The sequence below is a fragment of the Arachis hypogaea genome, chromosome 15 (genome assembly GCF_003086295.3).
Source record: "Arachis hypogaea cultivar Tifrunner chromosome 15, arahy.Tifrunner.gnm2.J5K5, whole genome shotgun sequence".
NCBI lineage: Eukaryota > Viridiplantae > Streptophyta > Magnoliopsida > Fabales > Fabaceae > Arachis > Arachis hypogaea.
The window spans coordinates 32621035-32640834 of record NC_092050.1 but is presented as its reverse complement, the minus strand read 5'-3'; the positions used below and the strand labels follow the sequence as shown (position 1 = coordinate 32640834).

The 19800-nt window shown below is 31.8% G+C and overlaps 1 protein-coding gene across 5 annotated transcripts; it reads right to left on the bottom strand.

The window, feature by feature from the left end:
- Positions 1-15076: 15076 nt before the first annotated feature.
- LOC112750143 (uncharacterized) lies at positions 15077-19212 on the bottom strand. 5 transcript variants are annotated; one of them, XM_025798710.3, is made up of 14 exons: positions 19024-19211; positions 18905-18949; positions 18710-18808; positions 18521-18631; positions 17871-18045; positions 17684-17740; positions 17409-17545; positions 17237-17296; positions 17076-17153; positions 16641-16714; positions 16325-16396; positions 15892-15953; positions 15439-15486; positions 15077-15267 (listed from the first exon to the last, which is right to left on the bottom strand). In XM_025798710.3, the coding sequence occupies exons 1-11, from the start codon at positions 19138-19140 to the stop codon at positions 16339-16341; spliced, it is 1011 nt and encodes a 336-aa protein (XP_025654495.1). In that variant the 5' UTR covers positions 19141-19211; the 3' UTR covers positions 15077-15267; positions 15439-15486; positions 15892-15953; positions 16325-16338. The 5 variants fall into 5 exon arrangements, with proteins under 5 accessions (XP_025654495.1, XP_025654500.1, XP_025654498.1 ...); XM_025798715.3 differs by having other exon boundaries at positions 18710-18819; positions 18905-18944; positions 19024-19144; XM_025798713.3 differs by having other exon boundaries at positions 18905-18944; positions 19024-19144.
- Between the last annotated feature and the right edge of the window lie 588 nt (positions 19213-19800).

Sequence of the window (19800 nt, the reverse complement as noted above, 5' to 3'; positions counted from 1 at the left end):
AAACAAACAAAAAGTTAGTTAGTTAGTTGAAACAAATTTGAAAATCAATTTTGAAAATATAAGAAGATAAGAAGTTAGAAAAGATATTTTAAAATCAAATTTTTGAAAAATATATGATTTTGAAAAAGATAGGATAAAAAGATATTTTTGAAAAGATATGATTGAAATTAGTTTTGAAAAATATTTGATTTTTAAAATCACAATTAATGACTTGATTCACAAGAATTCACAAAATATGATTCTAGAACTTATAGTTTGAATCTTTCTTAACAAGTAAGTAACAAACTTGAAATTTTTGAATCAAAACATTAATTGATGATGTTATTTTTGAAAATTATGTGATAAAGATAAGAAAAAGATTTTTGAAAAATATTTTTATAATTTTCGAAAATAAATAAGAAAAATGAAAAAGATTTGATTTTTGAAAGAGATTTTGAAAAAGATAAAATTTGAAAATTTGATTTGACTCATAGAAAACAACTAGATTTTTAAAAATTTTTGAAAAAGTCAAATCTAATTTTCGAAATTTTAAGAGAGAAAAAGGAAAAGATATTTTTTTTTTATTTTTGAATTTTTAATGATGAAAGAGAAAAACATGAAAATGATGCAATGCATGAAGATTTTGGATCAAAACAATGAATGCATGCAAGAATGCGATGAATGTCAAGATGAACACCAAGAACACTTTGAATGTCAAGATGAACATCAAGAACTTATTTTTGAAAAATTTTTAATGCAAACAAAATATGCAAGACACCAAACTTAGAAATCTTTCATGTTTAGACTTTATGAATGCAAGAATGCACATGAAAAACAAGAAAAGATGCAAAACAAGAAAACATCAAGATCAAACAAGAAGACTTACCAAGAACAACTTGAAGATCATGAAGAACACTATGAATGCATGAATTTTTCGAAAATTTTATGCAACTTTAAAACATGCAATTGACACCAAACTTAAAATCTGACTCAAGACTCAAACAAGAAACATGAAAAATATTTTTTATTTTTATGATTTTCTAATTTTTTTGGATTTTTGTATATTATTTTTTTTTTTGAAAACAGGTGAGAAATTTTTGAAAGGTTTTTGAAAACTTTTTGAAAATAAAACCAAAAGAAAATTACCTAATCTGAGCAACAAGATGAACCGTCAGTTGTCCAAACTCGAACAATCCCCGACAACGGCGCCAAAAACTTGGTGCACGAAATTGTGATCTCAGGCAACGGCGCCAAAAGCTATGTACGCACGTCTTAATAAATCGTTTTTCATTCACAACTTCGATATAACTAACCAGCAAGTGCACTGGGTCGTCCAAGTAATAAACCTTACGTGAGTAAGGGTCGATCCCACGGAGATTGTTGGTATGAAGCAACCTATGGTCATCTTGTAAATCTCAGTTAAGTTGACTCATATGGGCTACAATATATATCATGTAAATAAAACATAAAGTAAAGATAGAGATACTTATGTAAATCATTGGCAGGAATTTCAGATAAGCTTATAGAGATGCTTTCGTTCCTCTGAACCTCTGCTTTCCTGCTGTCTTCATCCAATCAGTCTTACTCCTTTCTATGGCTGGCTTTATGTAAGGACATCACCATTGTCAATGGCTACTTTTGATCCTCTCTGGAAAATGGTCCGATGCGCTGTCACTGCATGGCTAATCGTCTGGAGGCATCACCGTTGTCAATGGCTGCATCCCATCCTCTTGTGAAAATGGTCCAAATGCTCTGTCACAACACGGCTAATCATCTGAGGTTCTCGATCATACTGGAATAGGATTCACCCTCCTTTTGCGTCTGTCACTACGCCCAGCAATCGTGAGTTTGAAGTTCGTCACAGTCATTCAATCACAGAGTCCTACTCGAAATACCACAGACAAGGTTTAGACTTTCCGGACTCTCATGAATGCCACCATCAATCTAGCTTATACCACGAAGATTCTGATTAAGAGATCCAAGAGATACTCATTCAATCTAAGGTAGAACGGAAGTGGTTGTCAGGCACGCGTTCATAGGGAATGATGATGATTGTCACGTTCATCATATTCAGGTTAAAGTGTGAATGAATATCTTAGAAGCGGAATAAGTTGAGTTGAATAGAAAAATAGTAGTACTTTGCATTAATCTTTGAGGAACAGCAGAGCTCCACACCTTAATCTATGGAGTGTAGAAACTCTACCGTTAAAAATACATAAGTGAAGGGTCCAGGCATGGCCGAATGGCCAGCCCCCAAAACGAGATCACAGGATCAAAAATACAATCCAAGATGATCCGAAGATGTCTAATACAATAGTAAAAAGTTCTATTTATAATAAACTAGCTACTAGGGTTTACAGAAGTAAGTAATTTATGCATAAATCCACTTCCGGGGCCCACTTGGTGTGTGCTTGGGCTGAGCTTGAATGTTACACGTGCAGAGGCTCTTTCTGGAGTTGAACGCCAGGTTGTAACGTATTTCTGGCGTTCAACTTTGGTTTGTGACGTGTTTCTGGCGTTTAACTCCAGACAGCAGCATAGAACTGGCGTTCAACGCCCTTTTACGTCATCTAAACTCGGTCAAAGTATGGACTATTATACATTGCTGGAAAGCCCTGGATGTCTACTTTCCAACGCAATTAAAAGCGCGCCATTTTGAGTTCTGTAGCTCCAGAAAATCTACTTTGAGTTCAGGGAGGTCAGAATCCAACAGCATCAGCAGTCCTTCTTCAACCTCTGAATTCGATTTCTTCTCAAGTCCCTCAATTTCAGCCAGAAAAATACCTGAAATCACAGAAAAACACACAAACTCATAGTAAAGTCTAGAAATGTAAATTTAACATAAAAACTAATGAAAACATTCCTAAAAGTAACCAGATTCTACTAAAAACATACTAAAAACAATGCCAAAAAGCGTATAAATTTCCGCTCATCAGGCATCGCCATGGTAACGAACTACTGAGCAGTAAGAGGCGGTGGCATCGCCGTAGACGAAGTTGGGCTTAGGGACCATGATGAATGGCTGGTCCGCTAAACCCGGAACTTATAACACTACCGAGAGTCGGAGTAGAAGGAGAGAATTCAGAATTTCCGAGGGTACCAGAAGAAACCCTCCCTCTACCATGACCATGACCACGACCACGTCCATGACTAGTAGCCTAATCTGCAGCACCTCTACCTGTCATCATGTCTGCAAATAGCATACCAATCAACAATAAATTATAATAATACTAATGTAATTCTTATAATTAATACCACAACATTAAGTTCAACATTTGATGATAACAGTAAGTGTTTTAGAATAGAACCATTTCAACCATAATGTACATTATTGAATCTAAATCAGATTCTAAGTATGGAAAACACTTTAATCAAGCAATTTGGCATTTACACACAATATACATATACAAAACTCAATTAGCAAATAATTTCCAACACATTATAATCCTTTATCACAAAGAGATTCAACTAACTATACCAAGCAAAAATCAAACATTCTAAATTACATGGTAGGTACAACATGCAATTTAAAACAGATAATAGACAATAAAGGCATATAAATTCACACTTGGTGTGCACATGCATCAAAGATACAAAATCAACACAACTAAGTAACAATTGACAATTCAAATTCAAGTCAATGCTATTCAACCAAATTTCAGCAATTGTTCAATAAAACAAGTAGTCTTTTAATATTAATTGACACAAATTTAGCATATTCAACACAACATCAGCAGCATTATCTTTCAATTTAGTCAATTTTCAACGCTTTTATCAATATAACACAGACTAATAATCCTAAAACTAACATATCTTAACCATCTAAAATCTACTAAAATAAAAAAATTAACTCTAATTAAATTAGCTAACTGAAATTAGAATAATGAAACAACCTAACCAAAACAAAATTTGAAGAAGAAAGAAAAAGAGAATTTAAAGAAACTTGGAATGCACAGAACAAGGAGAGAATAGAGAAGAGGTGAAGATGTAGCAGCACTATGATGTTGCTGGAGCTAGAAATGGCGGAAGGGTGGTCGCCGAAAGCTGGGGAACTCGTTGGAGGTTGGGTAATGGCGGCGCGATGATGGTGGGGGCGAGGGTGGTAAGACGGCACGAGGAGAAAGGAGAAGAGGAGAAGAAGGAGAAGAAGGGAGGGGTCGGTGGTGGGTTGACGACAATGGAGAGGGGGCTGTGATGGTGGTAGTCTCGGCGGTGGCATATGGTGGTGATAGAGAGAGTGGAAGAAGTGAGAGAGAGGAATGGTGGTGAATCTCGAATGAGGGGGAAGAGGGTTCGTGATTTGAATTTATGCCTTATTACCGTCAGATTTATCGTAAAAAAAATCTGACGGTACACCATTGCGGGTCACCAAAATGCAGCGTTTCACTAATTGGGGTTATCGTCGAATTTTTTCGACAGTAAAAGATGCGCTAGTTTAATTTTTTCCTCCAAATATTATCGGCGGATTTATCGTCGGAAACCTGGATCCACTAGTAATTACTTAATCTTACGAATTCGTCGCTGTTACCGCCAGTAAATCCGACAGTAAATTTGCCGTTACTCTGTGACGCTAAATCCGACGGTAAATTTGCCGCTACTCTGTGATGCTAAATCTAACGGTACTCAACATTTTTCTTGTAGTGGAAGGAGTTGGCAATGACTCAAGAAGAGCAATAGACACAAATTGATGAGGGTGGTCCAGAAACCCCTCCCCCTCTCAAGTTTGGAGGGTGAAATCTAGACCCAAGCGATCGGTGGCTGCAAAAGGGAAAAAGGTCTATGGAATTAGCCATATATCTGTTGTCACTTACTTACGGTTCTTAGATGCTGATGACTTCTTCACTTCTAGTGGACTGGTAAGGACTAACATTAAGAAGTAGGTTGTAACGACCCACATTTGTTAAAATATAAATATAAATAAGTTAAAATTTATTTTTATAAATTGAAGTTTTTTATTTTTAGAAATTACTTTATTATAAGTAATTAAATTAATTTTATAACTATTTGAATTTAATCAAATTCATATTCTTATATATATAAATATTTTATGATAAACTATTTTACCTAATTAAAAATTTAATTCTAGTAATTTATAAATAATTTTATATGTATATTTTAATTTAAGTAATTGATATTTTAATTAAAAAAATAGAGTTTAGTTAATATTATTATTATCAAGTTCCAAATTCGCCGATATGAGTAAATATCGGTACTTTTCGATGAGCTTAACTTTACTAATACTTCATCAAATATCTTTTATTCTTAAATTACTAATATCATTTATATTAGTAACTCATATACATTTAACCTACTATTATTATTATTATTATTATTATTATTATTATTATTATTATTATTATTTAAACTTTTTTATTCATTGGGCCAAAGCCATTTAAGAAACAAATGAAAAAGGAAATTGGCCAAAGTCATTGAAGGGATAAAGCAAGAAAATTTGAAACGTGGCTTTTCATGCATGAATATATATATAACTATGACACATGCCATTTCTCGTTTAATCACCAATGATTCTTGATTAATCATCATCATACACGCATGGCTTTCATTCTTTGAAGAGAAAAGAAAGCAAACTGCCGAGGAAGAGAGAAGAGTGACCGAGAGAGAGAGCCGTAACCTCACCGAACTTCCGGTTTCGATTTCTTGCGATCCGTAACTCCAATAAAAAATCTAATCCGGTAAAAGTATTTGTATTCTCCTCCTCTACATGTTAGCGTCACTTTTGATCGGTAGAAGTCGACGATGACGTAGCTCTCCTACTCCTTGAGTTCGGCCAATTGGAGTTCTAGGAGGCACAAACAATTCCAGATATTCTCTTCTTCGGCAGCTCGGTCAAAAGGCTTCTCCAGAGTTTCGAGTATTTTGATTTCATACAAAGGTAGAGTTTCGGTAAATTCTCACCGATTAAATTTGTGTTGGATAAGTGAATGATTGTTTTGATTGATTGTTGATGGAGTTTGATTGACTTTATATTGAATTTTGTTGATATATTGTTATATGTGATTAAGCTTGTGATTTGGTCATGTTTGTGCTGTCCAAACTGTGATAATGAGGCTGATTTGGGACTGTCATTGTGTTAGTTTTGAATAAAATGGGTGAGATTTAATGGCCGAGGAATTAAATTAAAAGTTGTGAAAAATCGGTAACCGTAAAACTCAAAAACGGATTAAGATTTAAATGTATATTTTAAAACGAAAATAAGGAGGGTTTCAGTTCTTGGTGAAGAGAAGAATCAGCCAAGAAGAATTATTTCTGAGGAAATATACTTGTATTTTTATGAAAATATTGAGTTTAATCTTATAATTATATAAGTTTTTTGGGTATTTTGGGTAATAAATAAAGTTCAGGGATAAAACGGATATTTTATAAAAGTTTAGGGTTATTTATATAAATTTGAAACAAAGTGAAGGCTTAAATATAATTTTATAAAATATTGAAGTCAAAAATAAAAATTTAAATAACTTGTGGTTTAGAAAGTAATTAATAAAAGTTTGAAAATAAGGTTTTATAAAATAAGTTTTAAGAGTATTATAAATATTATTTTAAATATTTGTTTAAAATTACTCATTTACATTAGAGTAAATTCTTATTACAAATTATTATTTATCAATATATTATTTTATAAAAATATTATTGTATGTATTATGAAAAATAAAGTAGAGAATGGTAAATAGACATGTTTTTCTAAAAGTTTTAGAAAGACAAATCTAAATTAAAGATCTTATGATCTCCTCTTCATAAAACATTTAGGAAAAGATGAGGGAAGAGTGTGAAGATAATTTTTGATGTTAAAAGTAAGGAATTAAAAGAATGATGATAAAAGAAAAGAAAAGAAAATAATATATTAACTAAAGGGATCTCTGCCACAGGGAGAGCAGAGAGCAAAAGGTTAAAAGAATCTAAAGAACCTCTGTCACAGGAGAGCAGAGAACAGAAAAGAAAAGAAAAAAAGAACGAAAAGGAAAGGAGAGAAGCAAAAATGATTGTTTACTTGCTGAAAACGAGCAGAGATATGGTGGTGAGTTCACCAAAATTTGCTTTCCAGAGATATATCGGCCAATCTAGGGGATGGTCGCACCTGTAAGACAGAGGTTTCTTACAGAGGTTATCGCTATATACATTGGCTAGAGAGAGCCTCACCTGTAAGACAGAAGTTGCTTACAAAGGTTATGTTTGCATACATCGACCCAAGAGAGTCGCACCTTTAAGACAGAGATTGCTTACAGAGGTTATGACACTTGAAACCAAACTCAGACAAAGGTTGCTGAGTTACGTCGGGAGTGGGTCGAAACTGACAGATAAGCTCATTACCTGCACTAGGGATAGACATGCATCATACTTGTTTGCGCATACTTGTTTGTGATTGTGTTTTCTATGATTGTGTGTGCTTGAGTTTGAATTCTGTGTTCTTTAATTGTTGAATTAGATGGTACCTTGTTGACTGTTATTACTGACCAAGTATATATAGAATGAACTTAACTCCTAACCCCGACCCTACTAAGAACTCCCCAGTTCTTACCCCCTATCTCCACCCCTTTCAGCTACAGGTGCGAAGGCTTATTCCGAAGTTGTGGGAGCACAGAGAAATATGTTTACGAATTGGGGTTATTAGAATTTATTTTCTCCTTGCCTTGTTAGTTAGAGTTTTATTTAGAGGGGCAGGTTCTATAATTGCTTTTGTATATAACACTACAACGTATTATTAATATTAAGTATGTGAATATGTGTTGCTTGTACTTGTTGAAAAAAATTATAGTTTTAGTAAAACCATCGATAAATTTACGCATAAAGGCTCAATATTAAATAGATAATAAAAGGAATTAGGTTAGTAACGCCTTTCTTTTGGTACATCATGAGGTGCTAAAAGTTAAGGTGTTACATAGATTACCCTACTCAACCGGGAGGTGACTTAACAGATGGAGCAACACCTAGAGCTGCAAACCCGCTATCAACAAGAGCAGCAGGAGTGGGAGCAACGACATTAGAGATGTGAGTAGGGTTGGAAGTAATTCAAGCCAGCTCATGAGCTGGCGAGTCAAGCATGAACCTGAAATTGAGCTCATAAATTAAATGAGCCAAGTTTAAACTTGGATAAGCTCCGCTCATTAGCTCGTAAGTTAACTCGATTTTATATATAAATATAAATATATATATATATGGGGCCTGTTACACATACAAGTAAAAAGGCCGTACAAGTTTTACAAGTTATCAGCCCAAATTTCATTAACACGCGCATTAACTCATTTTGAATGGAGCGTAACTACACGCGCCCCACTTAAACGGTTCCTCTTCGTCTTCTTCTTCTTCTTCTTCTCTTCTTCTTCGTCTTCGTCTTCTTCTTCTTCCTCTTCCTCTTCCTCTTCCTCTTCGTTTTTTTTTTCGATTTTCATGGTTTCTGAAATTCTTCTTCTTCTTCTTCTTGCTGCACGTTCTTCTTCCTCTTACTCTTCTTCTTCTTCTTTTCTTTCATTTCTGCACGTTCTTCTTCCTCTTCTTCATTTACGTCTTTTCTCTCTGTTTTCTCTTTTTTTTTTTCGATTTTTCATGGTAAAATCGTTTTTGAAGAAGAAGAAGCAGTAGAAGATGAGGAGGAGAAAGAGAAAGAGTTCTGAATTTTCTTAAATCCTTTGGGTGTATTTTCTTAAATCCTTTGGGTGTATTCCTATAATCGTTTGGGTGAATTCTTGTAACCGTTTGAGTGTATTTTCTGTAATCGTTTGGGTGTATTTCTGTAATCATTTGGGTATATTTGAGTGATATCTGACTGATATCTATGGGTGTATCTGACTCATATCTATGGGTGTATCTTACTGATATCTATGGGTGTATTTTTCATTTCAGAAAAAATGGCAAGTATTACAGAAATACACCCAAACGATTACATAAAATACACCCAAGAGATTACAGAAATACACCCAAACGGTTACAGGAATTCACCCAAACGATTATAGAAATACACCCAAAAGATTACAGAAAATACACCCAAAATCATGCATAATTCAGAACTCTTTCTCTTTCTCCTCCTCATCTTCTGCTACTTCTTCTTCTTCAAAAACGATTTCAGAGCTTGATGTCAAAAAACAATAGAAATCGAGAATAACGAAAAAAGAAGAAGAAGAAGAAGAAGGTGCAGCAAGAAGAAGAAAAAGAAAGAAGAAGAACGTGCAGAAGAAGAAGAAGAAGAAAAAGAAAAGAAGGTGCAATGAAGAAGAAGAAGAAGAAGAAGAGGAAGAGGAAGAAGAACGTGCAGCAAGAAGAAGAAGAAGGTGCAATGAAAACGTGCCGTAACAGTATGTGGAGGAACTAACGTCAATGACGAAGAACAAACCAGTGAGAAAGGGGGAGAAAAGAACGATCGAAAAAGAAGGAGAAGAAGAAGGGATGTAGCGCGTGTAAAGAATGTAGCACTTGCAGCGAATTTTGGGGATTAGAGTTTAATTGACTTGTAATACTTACAAGCCCTAATCGCTTGTACGCAGAGTTTTTCTCTATATATATTATGTATTAATAATATATATTATGTATTAATAATATATATTATTAACAAATGGCATAGTCTCCCCATACTCAATTAAGAAGTTGCGGGTTCGAGTCTCATATTTTTGGTAAAAAAAAAAGTCACCAAAAAAAATATATATTATTAACACACATATCCTATATTTATTTAATCTATACTTTTGATGTAGGACATAAGTAAAAAATGTATAATTGATAGATAGACAATATATAAAATTGATCTTTTTAAATTTTTTTAAATATATATTAGTTATAATTTATTGATATAGAATTATAAATTATATTTCTGTTATTTGAGCCAGCTCGTGTGCTTTTCGTGAGTCGAATTTGAACTTAAGAAATAGGTTCGATTGTTAATGAATCGAGTCGTGAGTCAAACTCAATTTTCGTGACGGCTTAGCTCGGTTCACTTTGAACCTTAGATGTGAGGGAGAGATCGCCTACATCACCACCCAATTCGACGAGATCGCTACTGTTGGTAAAATATTTTATAAAAAAATCAGTTTTCAATTCTATCAACATCTTTAGCATTAGTAAAGGTGCAATTTATTTTTTAATAAAAAATATTTTTTATTTAACTGACAGTTGTTGCTATAGTAAATAATTTTTTTTTCTGCAACACTAATATTACCATCAATCAATATTTTTTAACGAGCTATTTACTCACATAATATTACTGACAGTTTAGCTGTCAGTAAAATAAATTACCAACGCCAAAGCCGCTGATAATATCCAAATGTATGTATTGTAGTGTTATAGCATATAATTTACTTAATGTCTAGGCAAATTGCATCTCAAACATGTGGTTTGCCTATTGTCTAGACGAACTGCATTCCAACAAAATAAAATTATTTTAATTTATTTTAATTACTTATAAAATGTCTTTTATATATTTTTTTCTAATTATAAAAAGATTGATTTTTTAGGTGGAGACCATGTTGGGACCCATTTTGCCTCATGTTTAGACAACCTGCATCTCAAACGCATAGTTGCCTAGTGTCTAGGCAAATTACATCCCAGCCCGAAAAAAAAAATTGTGTATTTAAAGATATTTTTATTTGTTTTGAAAAATAAAGAGTGATTATAATTCATTTCAAAAAAACAAAAATTTCACAGTACTCACCACTATCAAACCTAACATCTCACAAATCCATTGAAGACCACCATTTTCCTTCCATTCAAATCTATACCTTTCTAAGAAAAGTTATTTCCCAATTTATCCCTAATGAATATCTCTCTAGTTCCGAAGAAGATCCTTCATAGGTTTTATCTTCCGGAACCAACTCAAAGACCTAATCTTTCCTATAGAGTCAAAATAATTCCGCTTCTACAAAGTGTTATGTGTTACATAAATAAATAACTTTATTTATGTTATTGCATATATATGTGCGCTACAAGTGACTATGTTTGATGTATAACATTATCTATGTTCTTCCCTTAACTGTGGTTATGCTTATATTATGTTGCTTATTAAATCGTTGTTTTCTTGATACCATACTCAATTTAAGCGAATTTAAATCATTACCTTATCTAGCTAGACTTTGTACTTAAACCTCAAGAACGGTATTGAAATAATAAAAATGTCATATCTACACATACAATCAAACAATAGAAGTTATAGTAATTGAATTGAAACTCTTCAACAATTAAATTAGTACTCAATAATAAAGAATATGAGTAAAATAATAAATTTAATATTTTACATGTTTTATTATTTTTCTCTATCTTATTTAATATAGTATATGATTTATATTATGAATAATAAGATAATTAAGCCTCTAAAAATTTTACCAAGTCAATAGACTTAATTAATTGAAAAATAACAAATAAACCTAACATGTCCAATATTAAGCATCATCATGGATTTATCAATTTGTATTTATATTTTTAACCCAAATAGTTCTTATAAAAGTCCTTTAAAAATTTAATTGTCCTGCCCGTAATATATAATTTAAGAATTTCTCGTCAAAATTTGGATTTAAATATCTTGCATCTTAAATATGAGGCTAATTTTTTTAGAAATATAAAAAAAAATTGTGTGTAATTTATTATAATAGTTAATTGGTGTATTTTTTATATAATTTTTTTAAATTTAAATAACAAATCAAATTTTCAAATTTAAAAAATAATAAAATTTATAAAAAAAATTTAAAAATTAAATTTTATAATGCACAAATTAAAAAGTCTGAGTTGTGTTAAAATATTTTTTTATCATAAAATAAATTCAAGAATTCAATTTACAAATTTAAAAAATTTGACCCTCAAATTTATTATCTTCACATAAAAAATATACCGTCAATTTTATTAAAAACAATATAACTAAATATCTTTTAAATATTGTTCTGCATTCAATTTTTTTAAAAAAAATAAAAAATAAATAATTTTTCTAATTTTTAAAACAACTAATACATAAAAATAGATATTTAAATTAATTAAATAATAATAAATTCTTTAAAAAATTAAATAAAAACAAAAAATTAAAAAACAACTAACATTTCTTTTAAAAAAAATACCACTATGAGATACAACACCAAAATTAAAAAGCGGAAATATGGATATCGCACTTCTTTTAGCAAAGTCGCATCATTATTGCATTCTCACTATTCCCCAAGCAGCACTTAAATGAGTGTACTCCAAAATCAGTGCATTGATGGGTTTGACTCAATGCAACCACGTATTTCTTTCTCGTGCTTTGAGCAAAGCTGGAAATTTCTGACGGAATTAAGGATCAAAATTTTGTCTTCTTAGCAAGGTAAAAGAATGGAAAAAAGTTACTGTTAGATTTCCCTTCTTAACGCTGAAATTATTGCATGTGTTGCTTTTGCATTTGCAAAACTATTTTTATATAGCTCAATATTATATTATGACACTCGTGCAATATTTTAGATTCAACATTTCTAACTTCTATGATCTATCATAGACCATCTACCATAACTTGTGAAACGTTTCAGATTATGAGATTATAGTTTTAAATTCATAATAATTGATATAAAAAAGAGACCAACTCCTTTTTCTTTTTCGTTATTAAAAGTTGCATTGTAAACAGCTGTAACATGGGTAGCTAGATCCTAAACTACTCATTTGAAAATGTGTATAGTGAACATTGAAAGCACTTACTTGAGGCCTTAGATAGTGTGAAATACACGTGCCACGAAAAGGTTAATGCCTTTTTCTATTTTGTTTTTTGACATAGAAAAGCTTAAAGTTTTGGGGAAAAAAATCAAGTAAAAAAGTGATAAAATAATAAAATTAAATTTAATAACTATTAAATTTATAAGTTTTTATTAGGTATGAACTTCAATATCTTAATTAAAAAATAATTAGACTTCTATTCTCTCACTTCATTAATAATATTGAATATCTTCTCAATATTAATAGACATTTCAATTAATGTGGATACCATTTTTTAAATGTAAATGTCATTCACAATATCTAGCTAATGGCTATGTAGTAGTCCGGATTTAAATTACAAATATTTCAGATTTACTAATCATCAAGACAATATAGTAGATTTTAAGTAGAAAATCTAAATGAAGTTTTGGAAACATGTTTATTTGTGAAATAAGACTCTGATATTTGAGTTTTTAATATCTTAAATTTTTTTTTTCTTGAGTAGCTTTAACAAATTGATTAAAAACTCAATGCCTTTCCTACATATTTTTATGAAAGAAAATGCGACCTCAGAAAAATAAAGGGATACTTCGCCCACCCCCTAAAATTTATATTTTAAACTTCTTATAAAATCAAAAAATTGATTTTATAAGAATTTTATTGATAATTTTTAGAGTTTTAAATTCACACAGACTCTTAATAAATTTATTTTTGAAACTTTTTTCACCGTGGTGATTAAGTAAAAAAGGATCATTGTTGCAAATAATGTCTAAGAAAAAAAAGTAACTGTAGTATGAAAAATTTTTATAGGAAAAAATAACATCGTATAAGAAACGAAAAAATAGAATGATGATGTTGATGTGTTAGTGTTAGTGTTTGTGTTTGTGTTGATAGTAGTAGAGAAAATAATAATGGTGATAAGATATAGTTGCTCAATAGAAATAATAGAGATAAAAATTATAACGATGAGGATGAAAAACGTGTTGAAAATAATAGTGGTTGGTCCTATTACTAAAATGAATTTTGTGAGAGTATAAAATTCCTACATATTACGAATAAGATAAAGTCTGCTTTTTGTCCTCAATATTTGTAATTTTTTTCAAAAGTACTTTTAACGTTTAACTTCATTCTATTTTGTCTCTAATAGTTCCGATTGATGTCAAAATGATCTATGGATGTTAATTTTATCTAAAACGTTAGGGTCAAAATTAAATAAATCAAAAATATTAAAGACAAAATTGAATAAAATTAAACATTAGAAATATTTTTGAAAAAATTATAAACGTTAAGGACAAAAAATACACTTTATGTTTACAAATAAAATTTCCTACAAAACTAATTTTGATAACTATTTGACAAAATTTTTAACCAAAAATACGTATTATTTCAAAATAAATAATATTAATTGTTAAAATATTTTTTTAATAAAAAATTATATTGTCTTTCGTGAAAATAGATAAAGTTTAAATTGGTTCATTATTCTAAAAGTTCTCTAATAACATTGCTATGAAGGCCTCTTTTTAATAGTAAAAAATAATACTTAAAAACTATCAAAGAAGAGAGGAGCTTAGAGACATTACACTAAAATTCATAAAAGCGGAAAAGCCCACTAATAGTTATTTTTTGATGGTCAGCCCACTAATCATTACTCCTTACAAATTAAGACTCTTAGACCAGGAACAATAACTATATATCTTTTTTCCTTTCTTCAATAAGCGATATACTTTTGATGTTGACTTAACCTTACTAAAGGTTAAAATCATGATTGTCTTCCAGGTAGTGTCAAGTGGACAAGTTATTATCGAAGTACAAGATTTGGTTGAAAGTTGGAACAACCTCAGCTCAGACTTCTAAACTACTTGTTTTAAAATACGGTGATGCTATATGATCAAATTATTTAGTAATTAAATTCAACCAAATTAATTCAATAACTTATTAGCACAATAAATACCAATTGAAGAAAAAAGTGTTGATGCATATGAAGAAAAAAGACTCTGTCTAAATTAGTTAAAAAAATAACTTATTCACCTAGCATTTTTCTTTCAAATAATCCTTTTCTCCTTTGTACCAAAGATACCTTGTTAGAGTGGGGATTGACAAAGATAATGGACAATTATACAACTTGATCTCGTAGAGATTTTGAATGGGAGTTTTGAGAGAGGGGGGGGGGGGGGAAACAATCTTGTTGGAAGACTCATTTTTCACTGAGCCTCAATCAAGTCCAATCTTCTTAGTTGAATTCATAATAATAGAATCCGAGTCCCAATGGCTTCATAAGGAAAAAAAAGATTCTCCTTGTTGTCATGATTATTGAAAGAGAAAGAAATTTGGGTCCATAGATACTTTCATTAAGACTAGACAGAATAATGACCACAAGTGGTCCTGTCTCTTCCTTCTATTGGAGTTTGTAATTGTATATAAATATGACAGCCCCCACCCAAAAAAATAGTAATAATAATAATAATAAAAAGGAACCAGACATTACATTATCAAATGATCATCCAATACAGCATACAGGATCAAAAGGGAATTTGTGGCATTGTCAATGATGAATGAGCAATGAGAGGCAAAAAGAAAAATTGTGGCACCAAAACCATGCTTCGACAGGGCATTATCCGTGCATTTTCATAGTGCTGCCTCCTTCACCTATTTTCATGACAATATAAATATGAGTAACCAAACAGTAACCAATGATAAAAATAAAAAAATAACAAAGTCATGCTAACATGGAAGTATCTACTAAATTAAAATCAAATATCTGAATTACCATTATTTCAGACAACCCATGTTACAACAATGAGAATAAAAAATTCATACCTCTATTGATTATCAGCTGTAAGCTGTCATAGGAGGATCTGATCAAACCTGCAGAATAACATCGGACACTACTAGTAAACTATTATGCTAATTCAACTGGTTCTAAAATCTATTACCATCTCAAAGCATGTCCCGTATGGAAGTCAAAACAAATTGCAAATCAATTTGCCTCCAGCCCTCCATAACAAAGATTGAGCAGTTGAGTTCATTGTCCAAACTTAGTAAATTACAGGTGAATAACAAACTTGAAACTGTAACTTTAAAAGATCAAATGGCCATAGAAACAAAGAGTTTAATGAATTTGAGTTAAAAAAACTTTAAGAATGATTAACATGGAAGAAAACTTCATGTCTGCAAACGAGTAATGACTATATAGTTTAATTGCTAATATATTTTAATACATTTATAATTATCTCCCTTGGAAATTTTGATAAATCTGCATTGACACTATACCTTCAGCAAATTGATGCTCTTCAAACACTTCTTTTTTCGGCTTTTGAGCTACACCTAGGTAACTGAAGTTATCATGTAACAAAAATCAGGATAATTTCAACTTTTTATGAAATTAATCGAAAATTTTACAGAAACATCTAAAAGAAAAATTTGGGGTAAAAAAGATCAAACTTTTGAACCATAAAATTGGTGCTTCTGGGTTTTACTTAGGTTAACTAAAGCAACCAATTGCAAACAATTAAGTCCCAGAAGAAATATATAAAAAATAAAGAGTATATTCTTCAAGGAAAATGCATTGTCCTCTTTGCTGCCATGGTTCAAAGCTATTTCTCATATATCTACCAATATCAAATATGAGTTTGTTGACAAAGTTAGATCCAGTGACTTGATTAAACTGTTTAGAAACATAAAGGAAATAACATTGAACATAAACCTCTGCCCTTCAAGTCAGCATTCAGTAGGTTCATGAGCCTTCTCTTCCTTGCCTGGAACAATATCTTCCATCCTGGGAAATGGACAGCATTGTTTAATAAGAACGAAATAATTGAAATATTCATATAGAAGCCTAGAAATGCAGGAAAGTCCAACATCTTTGATACATTCATTATTAGGTATCACTTGCATCCATATAGGAATGACAGCCTAGAAACGCAAGTGTCTTATTTTTTTCATTCTGCACTAAATAAGCTATAAATTCCAACAGCAATTTTTAGATGAAGTTAACATGTGTACCAATATGTTATTTTTACCTATTATTTGTAGCCTTCAGATCTGTTGTGCTTGCTTCTTTTTGTGACAAAATTGAGGAGAATAACATTTTGTCCTGAAATAAAAACAAGCATTGCGCTGACACATACATAATGTAGAAATACAACTCAACCTTGAGAACTAATTAGAAGAATAGCTTTTAAAAACAAGAGAGTAAAAATTATTGTTTGAAACTAAAGTATCAATCATCCAACCATGCAGACAGGCCCATCTAAAAAGGGTGAAAGAAAATCTTGAGAAAATTGACAAAGAAATAGTATTCCTATTCATCTTTGTATACTTATGAAACTTACAGTAAACAGATAAAATTTCAAAAAGAGATGACAACTATGTATGTCACAGTAAAATTAGAGTCAAGTCAGAAATTGTATTAAAAATAAAATCCTTCTAGCCAAAAATGGATGAAATCCATTTACCTCTTCATTCGTATTCATTATAGTGTCCTGAATCCTCTGTAGGATGTGTTGTAAACTTCCAACTTCATATTGCAATGCCTTAGGATTATGTTCAGAGGAGTTAGAATGTTAAAGGACCTCCAACCAGAAATCATAAACATTGCGGTAAATCGAATGTCAACCTCTTTGTCTGAAATTAAGTTTTGTATCTCCACATCCTTTGCTGATAAAGTTTGCTTTATGTTTAGCTGGGTTAAGAGAAGACTTCAACAGAATCTGTTAAGTAAAAGCAAATAAATTTAAATGAAACTTTTGTATTTGATTAAGACAACTATTCCATTTTGGTATGGATATTTCTTCTATATGAGCTCGATCATTATTGCTAAGTCTTGCCGCATCCAGCTTTGCCTCTAGCTGTGAGATGACTCTATCCTTTCTTCGTAATTCAGCCTCATTGTTTTCCAGTCTATTTCTTAGATCAGTAATATTTTCTGGAGCAACAAAAAAATAGCGTTTCCCAGATGATGAAACTTAGACAGGATGGAAACACATCATGCACCTAAATATATCATTAATAGCATACAACATATTTAAGATATGTAAGATTGATAGTGGGGGTTTTAAGTTACCTACAAATTCTTTTTCAAATGTAGAGACCCGGTCCATTTTGTTTCTCAGGCTAGTCACTGCTTACAGGATATTATTGAAAAGGGAGGAAACAAGAGACCAATGAATCTTCTATATCATTTGATCGCATGAATATACAGTTCCCCAGATAAAAACGCAGGAATGACTATTAGCTGAAAATCTATTTACCAACTTCCTCTTTATCATTTACAAGATTCTGCACTTTGTCCACAATTTGCTTGACATAAAACACCTCCTTCTCTACCGAATCAAATAACAATAAGTGAGAGTTTATTTTCTCTGAAAGAACATTGATCATCCTGTCTTTGGTTTCAATTGAACGTTTCATTTGAGCAGTAGATTCCTGCATAAATTTTTGTTAAACCCAAATACACGATCAGTGTAATTTCTTAATTAGGAGGAGTCCAACTGTTATTAATTTCTCTATAAAGTACAAGCCTTCATTGTCCTGGTAATCTACAGAAACAACCAAAATCCTAATTAACAAATCATATGGTTCAAAATCAAACATATGGATTAGATATGAATACCGCTGGAGATACATAGAATTGTCACACAAAAATGGGGGAAATGGGTTCACTATAGCTATATAGTTATAAACACCGATTCCCAGTTCTGCTCAAATTCACACATCACATGTTCATCAGATTCTACACAATCTCGCAAACCATGAAAGAAAATTGAGATGATCAAAATTCTCGGTTCCTACTGCTGAATCAGCACCATCTCTTCCCCTTTACTGACTATATTCAATGGTTTATATGGCAATATTTATAACGAATATTAAGAAGACCAAAGTCAATCATACAAAAAATAACCTCATAAGCATGCACGAAATTCTCCCTAGACTGTAGCACGCTATTTAGGGTTCCCTTCAACTCTTTGTGCTTGCTTTCAAGCATCGCATTATCATTCTGTAGGTAATTTACCTGCATTAGAAGCAAAAATAAATTTCATTTCCAAAGAGAAACAAGATCTTAAAGATACAAATATCAAATTCCACAAACCTGTCTCTCCAGTTTCTGGCGCTCTTCTTTGACCGAAGCTAACTCTTGCTGCAATTCCTGTATCTTCATAGTCAACTCTTCCTCATTCTGCTTCTGCCTCTAATCTCGCTCTCAAACACCGCAAATCAAATAAGCACTTAAAAAATAACCAAAATTTTCTAAAGAAAAATAGTAAAAGAACAGAAAATGGAAAACCTGGATTTGTTGGCGGTGCTGTTCCGTGGCAGAGCGTTCTCTGTCCTGAAAAAGTTCAAGTTAGTCGAAGAAAACGGAGGGAGTGTCCATGGCGAACGGGTTTTCAGAGAAAGTGTTACCCTGAGATATCGAACTTCGGAAATTAGGGATTGAAGTTGGAGCTTGAACTTTGAGAGCTTCAGAAGTTCCATCACCATTAAAAGAAAACAAAAATTTCTTTTCTTTTCAGTTTTCATTTTCAATTTTTCATATTTGTCACCATTTTATAGGAAAGCCCAGCGACGTCGTTTTCTTTCTTCGAGGAATGTAATGCAGGTTGCAGTTGCACTTTTTTGGAGGGAAATTTGCGTGTGGTTTTGTTTTAGCGTTGGAGATTTTTTATTTAAATAATAAAATAAATGCATTGATAAATAATTTTACAAATATTTATCGTTTTCCGTTCTGTAGTCATATGTTGTAAACAAAATATGACGCATTATTTATCTCGTTTACAGCGTAAACGAGATACATGGAGTTGTGTTCCACCGGCTATAAAAGGATGTGTAATCTTTGGTATTCTTTACAAACTTTTTGTATCATATTTTTCACAAATACAAGGCATGGTCAGTAATAGTCTGTACATAGTTGTGCTTGTGTATCCTAATTACCGTATGAGAAACGGCGACAATGGGGTGACATTTGAGTGTAAGGATCCGATATTGTTTCGCATTCAACGTGTGAATACGTTGTCGGATTTGAAGAGTTTGATACTGAGCAAGCTCGGTGGTACAGTAGAGAGGGAAATCGGGAGGGTGGCGTATATGTTACTAGCCCCCATGGGTAATGGAGTCTTCCGATTTCGACTATTCCGACTCCAAGGGGACGAGCATGTGCGAGTGATGTTCGACATCCATGGG

Bases quoted from the DNA above. Each gene is read 5' to 3' on its own strand.
- LOC112750143 (XM_025798711.3), bottom strand. From the start codon at position 19,140: ATGAAAACTGAAAAGAAAAGAAATTTTTGTTTTCTTTTAATGGTGATG. The intron at 17,741-17,870 runs GTAAATAGATTT...TCCTGTAAGCAG, and splicing joins AAATGATAAAGAGGAAGTTG to TGACTAGCCTGAGAAACAAA. The intron at 17,546-17,683 runs GTAACTTAAAAC...TTGTTGCTCCAG, and splicing joins ATTTGAAAAAGAATTTGTAG to AAAATATTACTGATCTAAGA.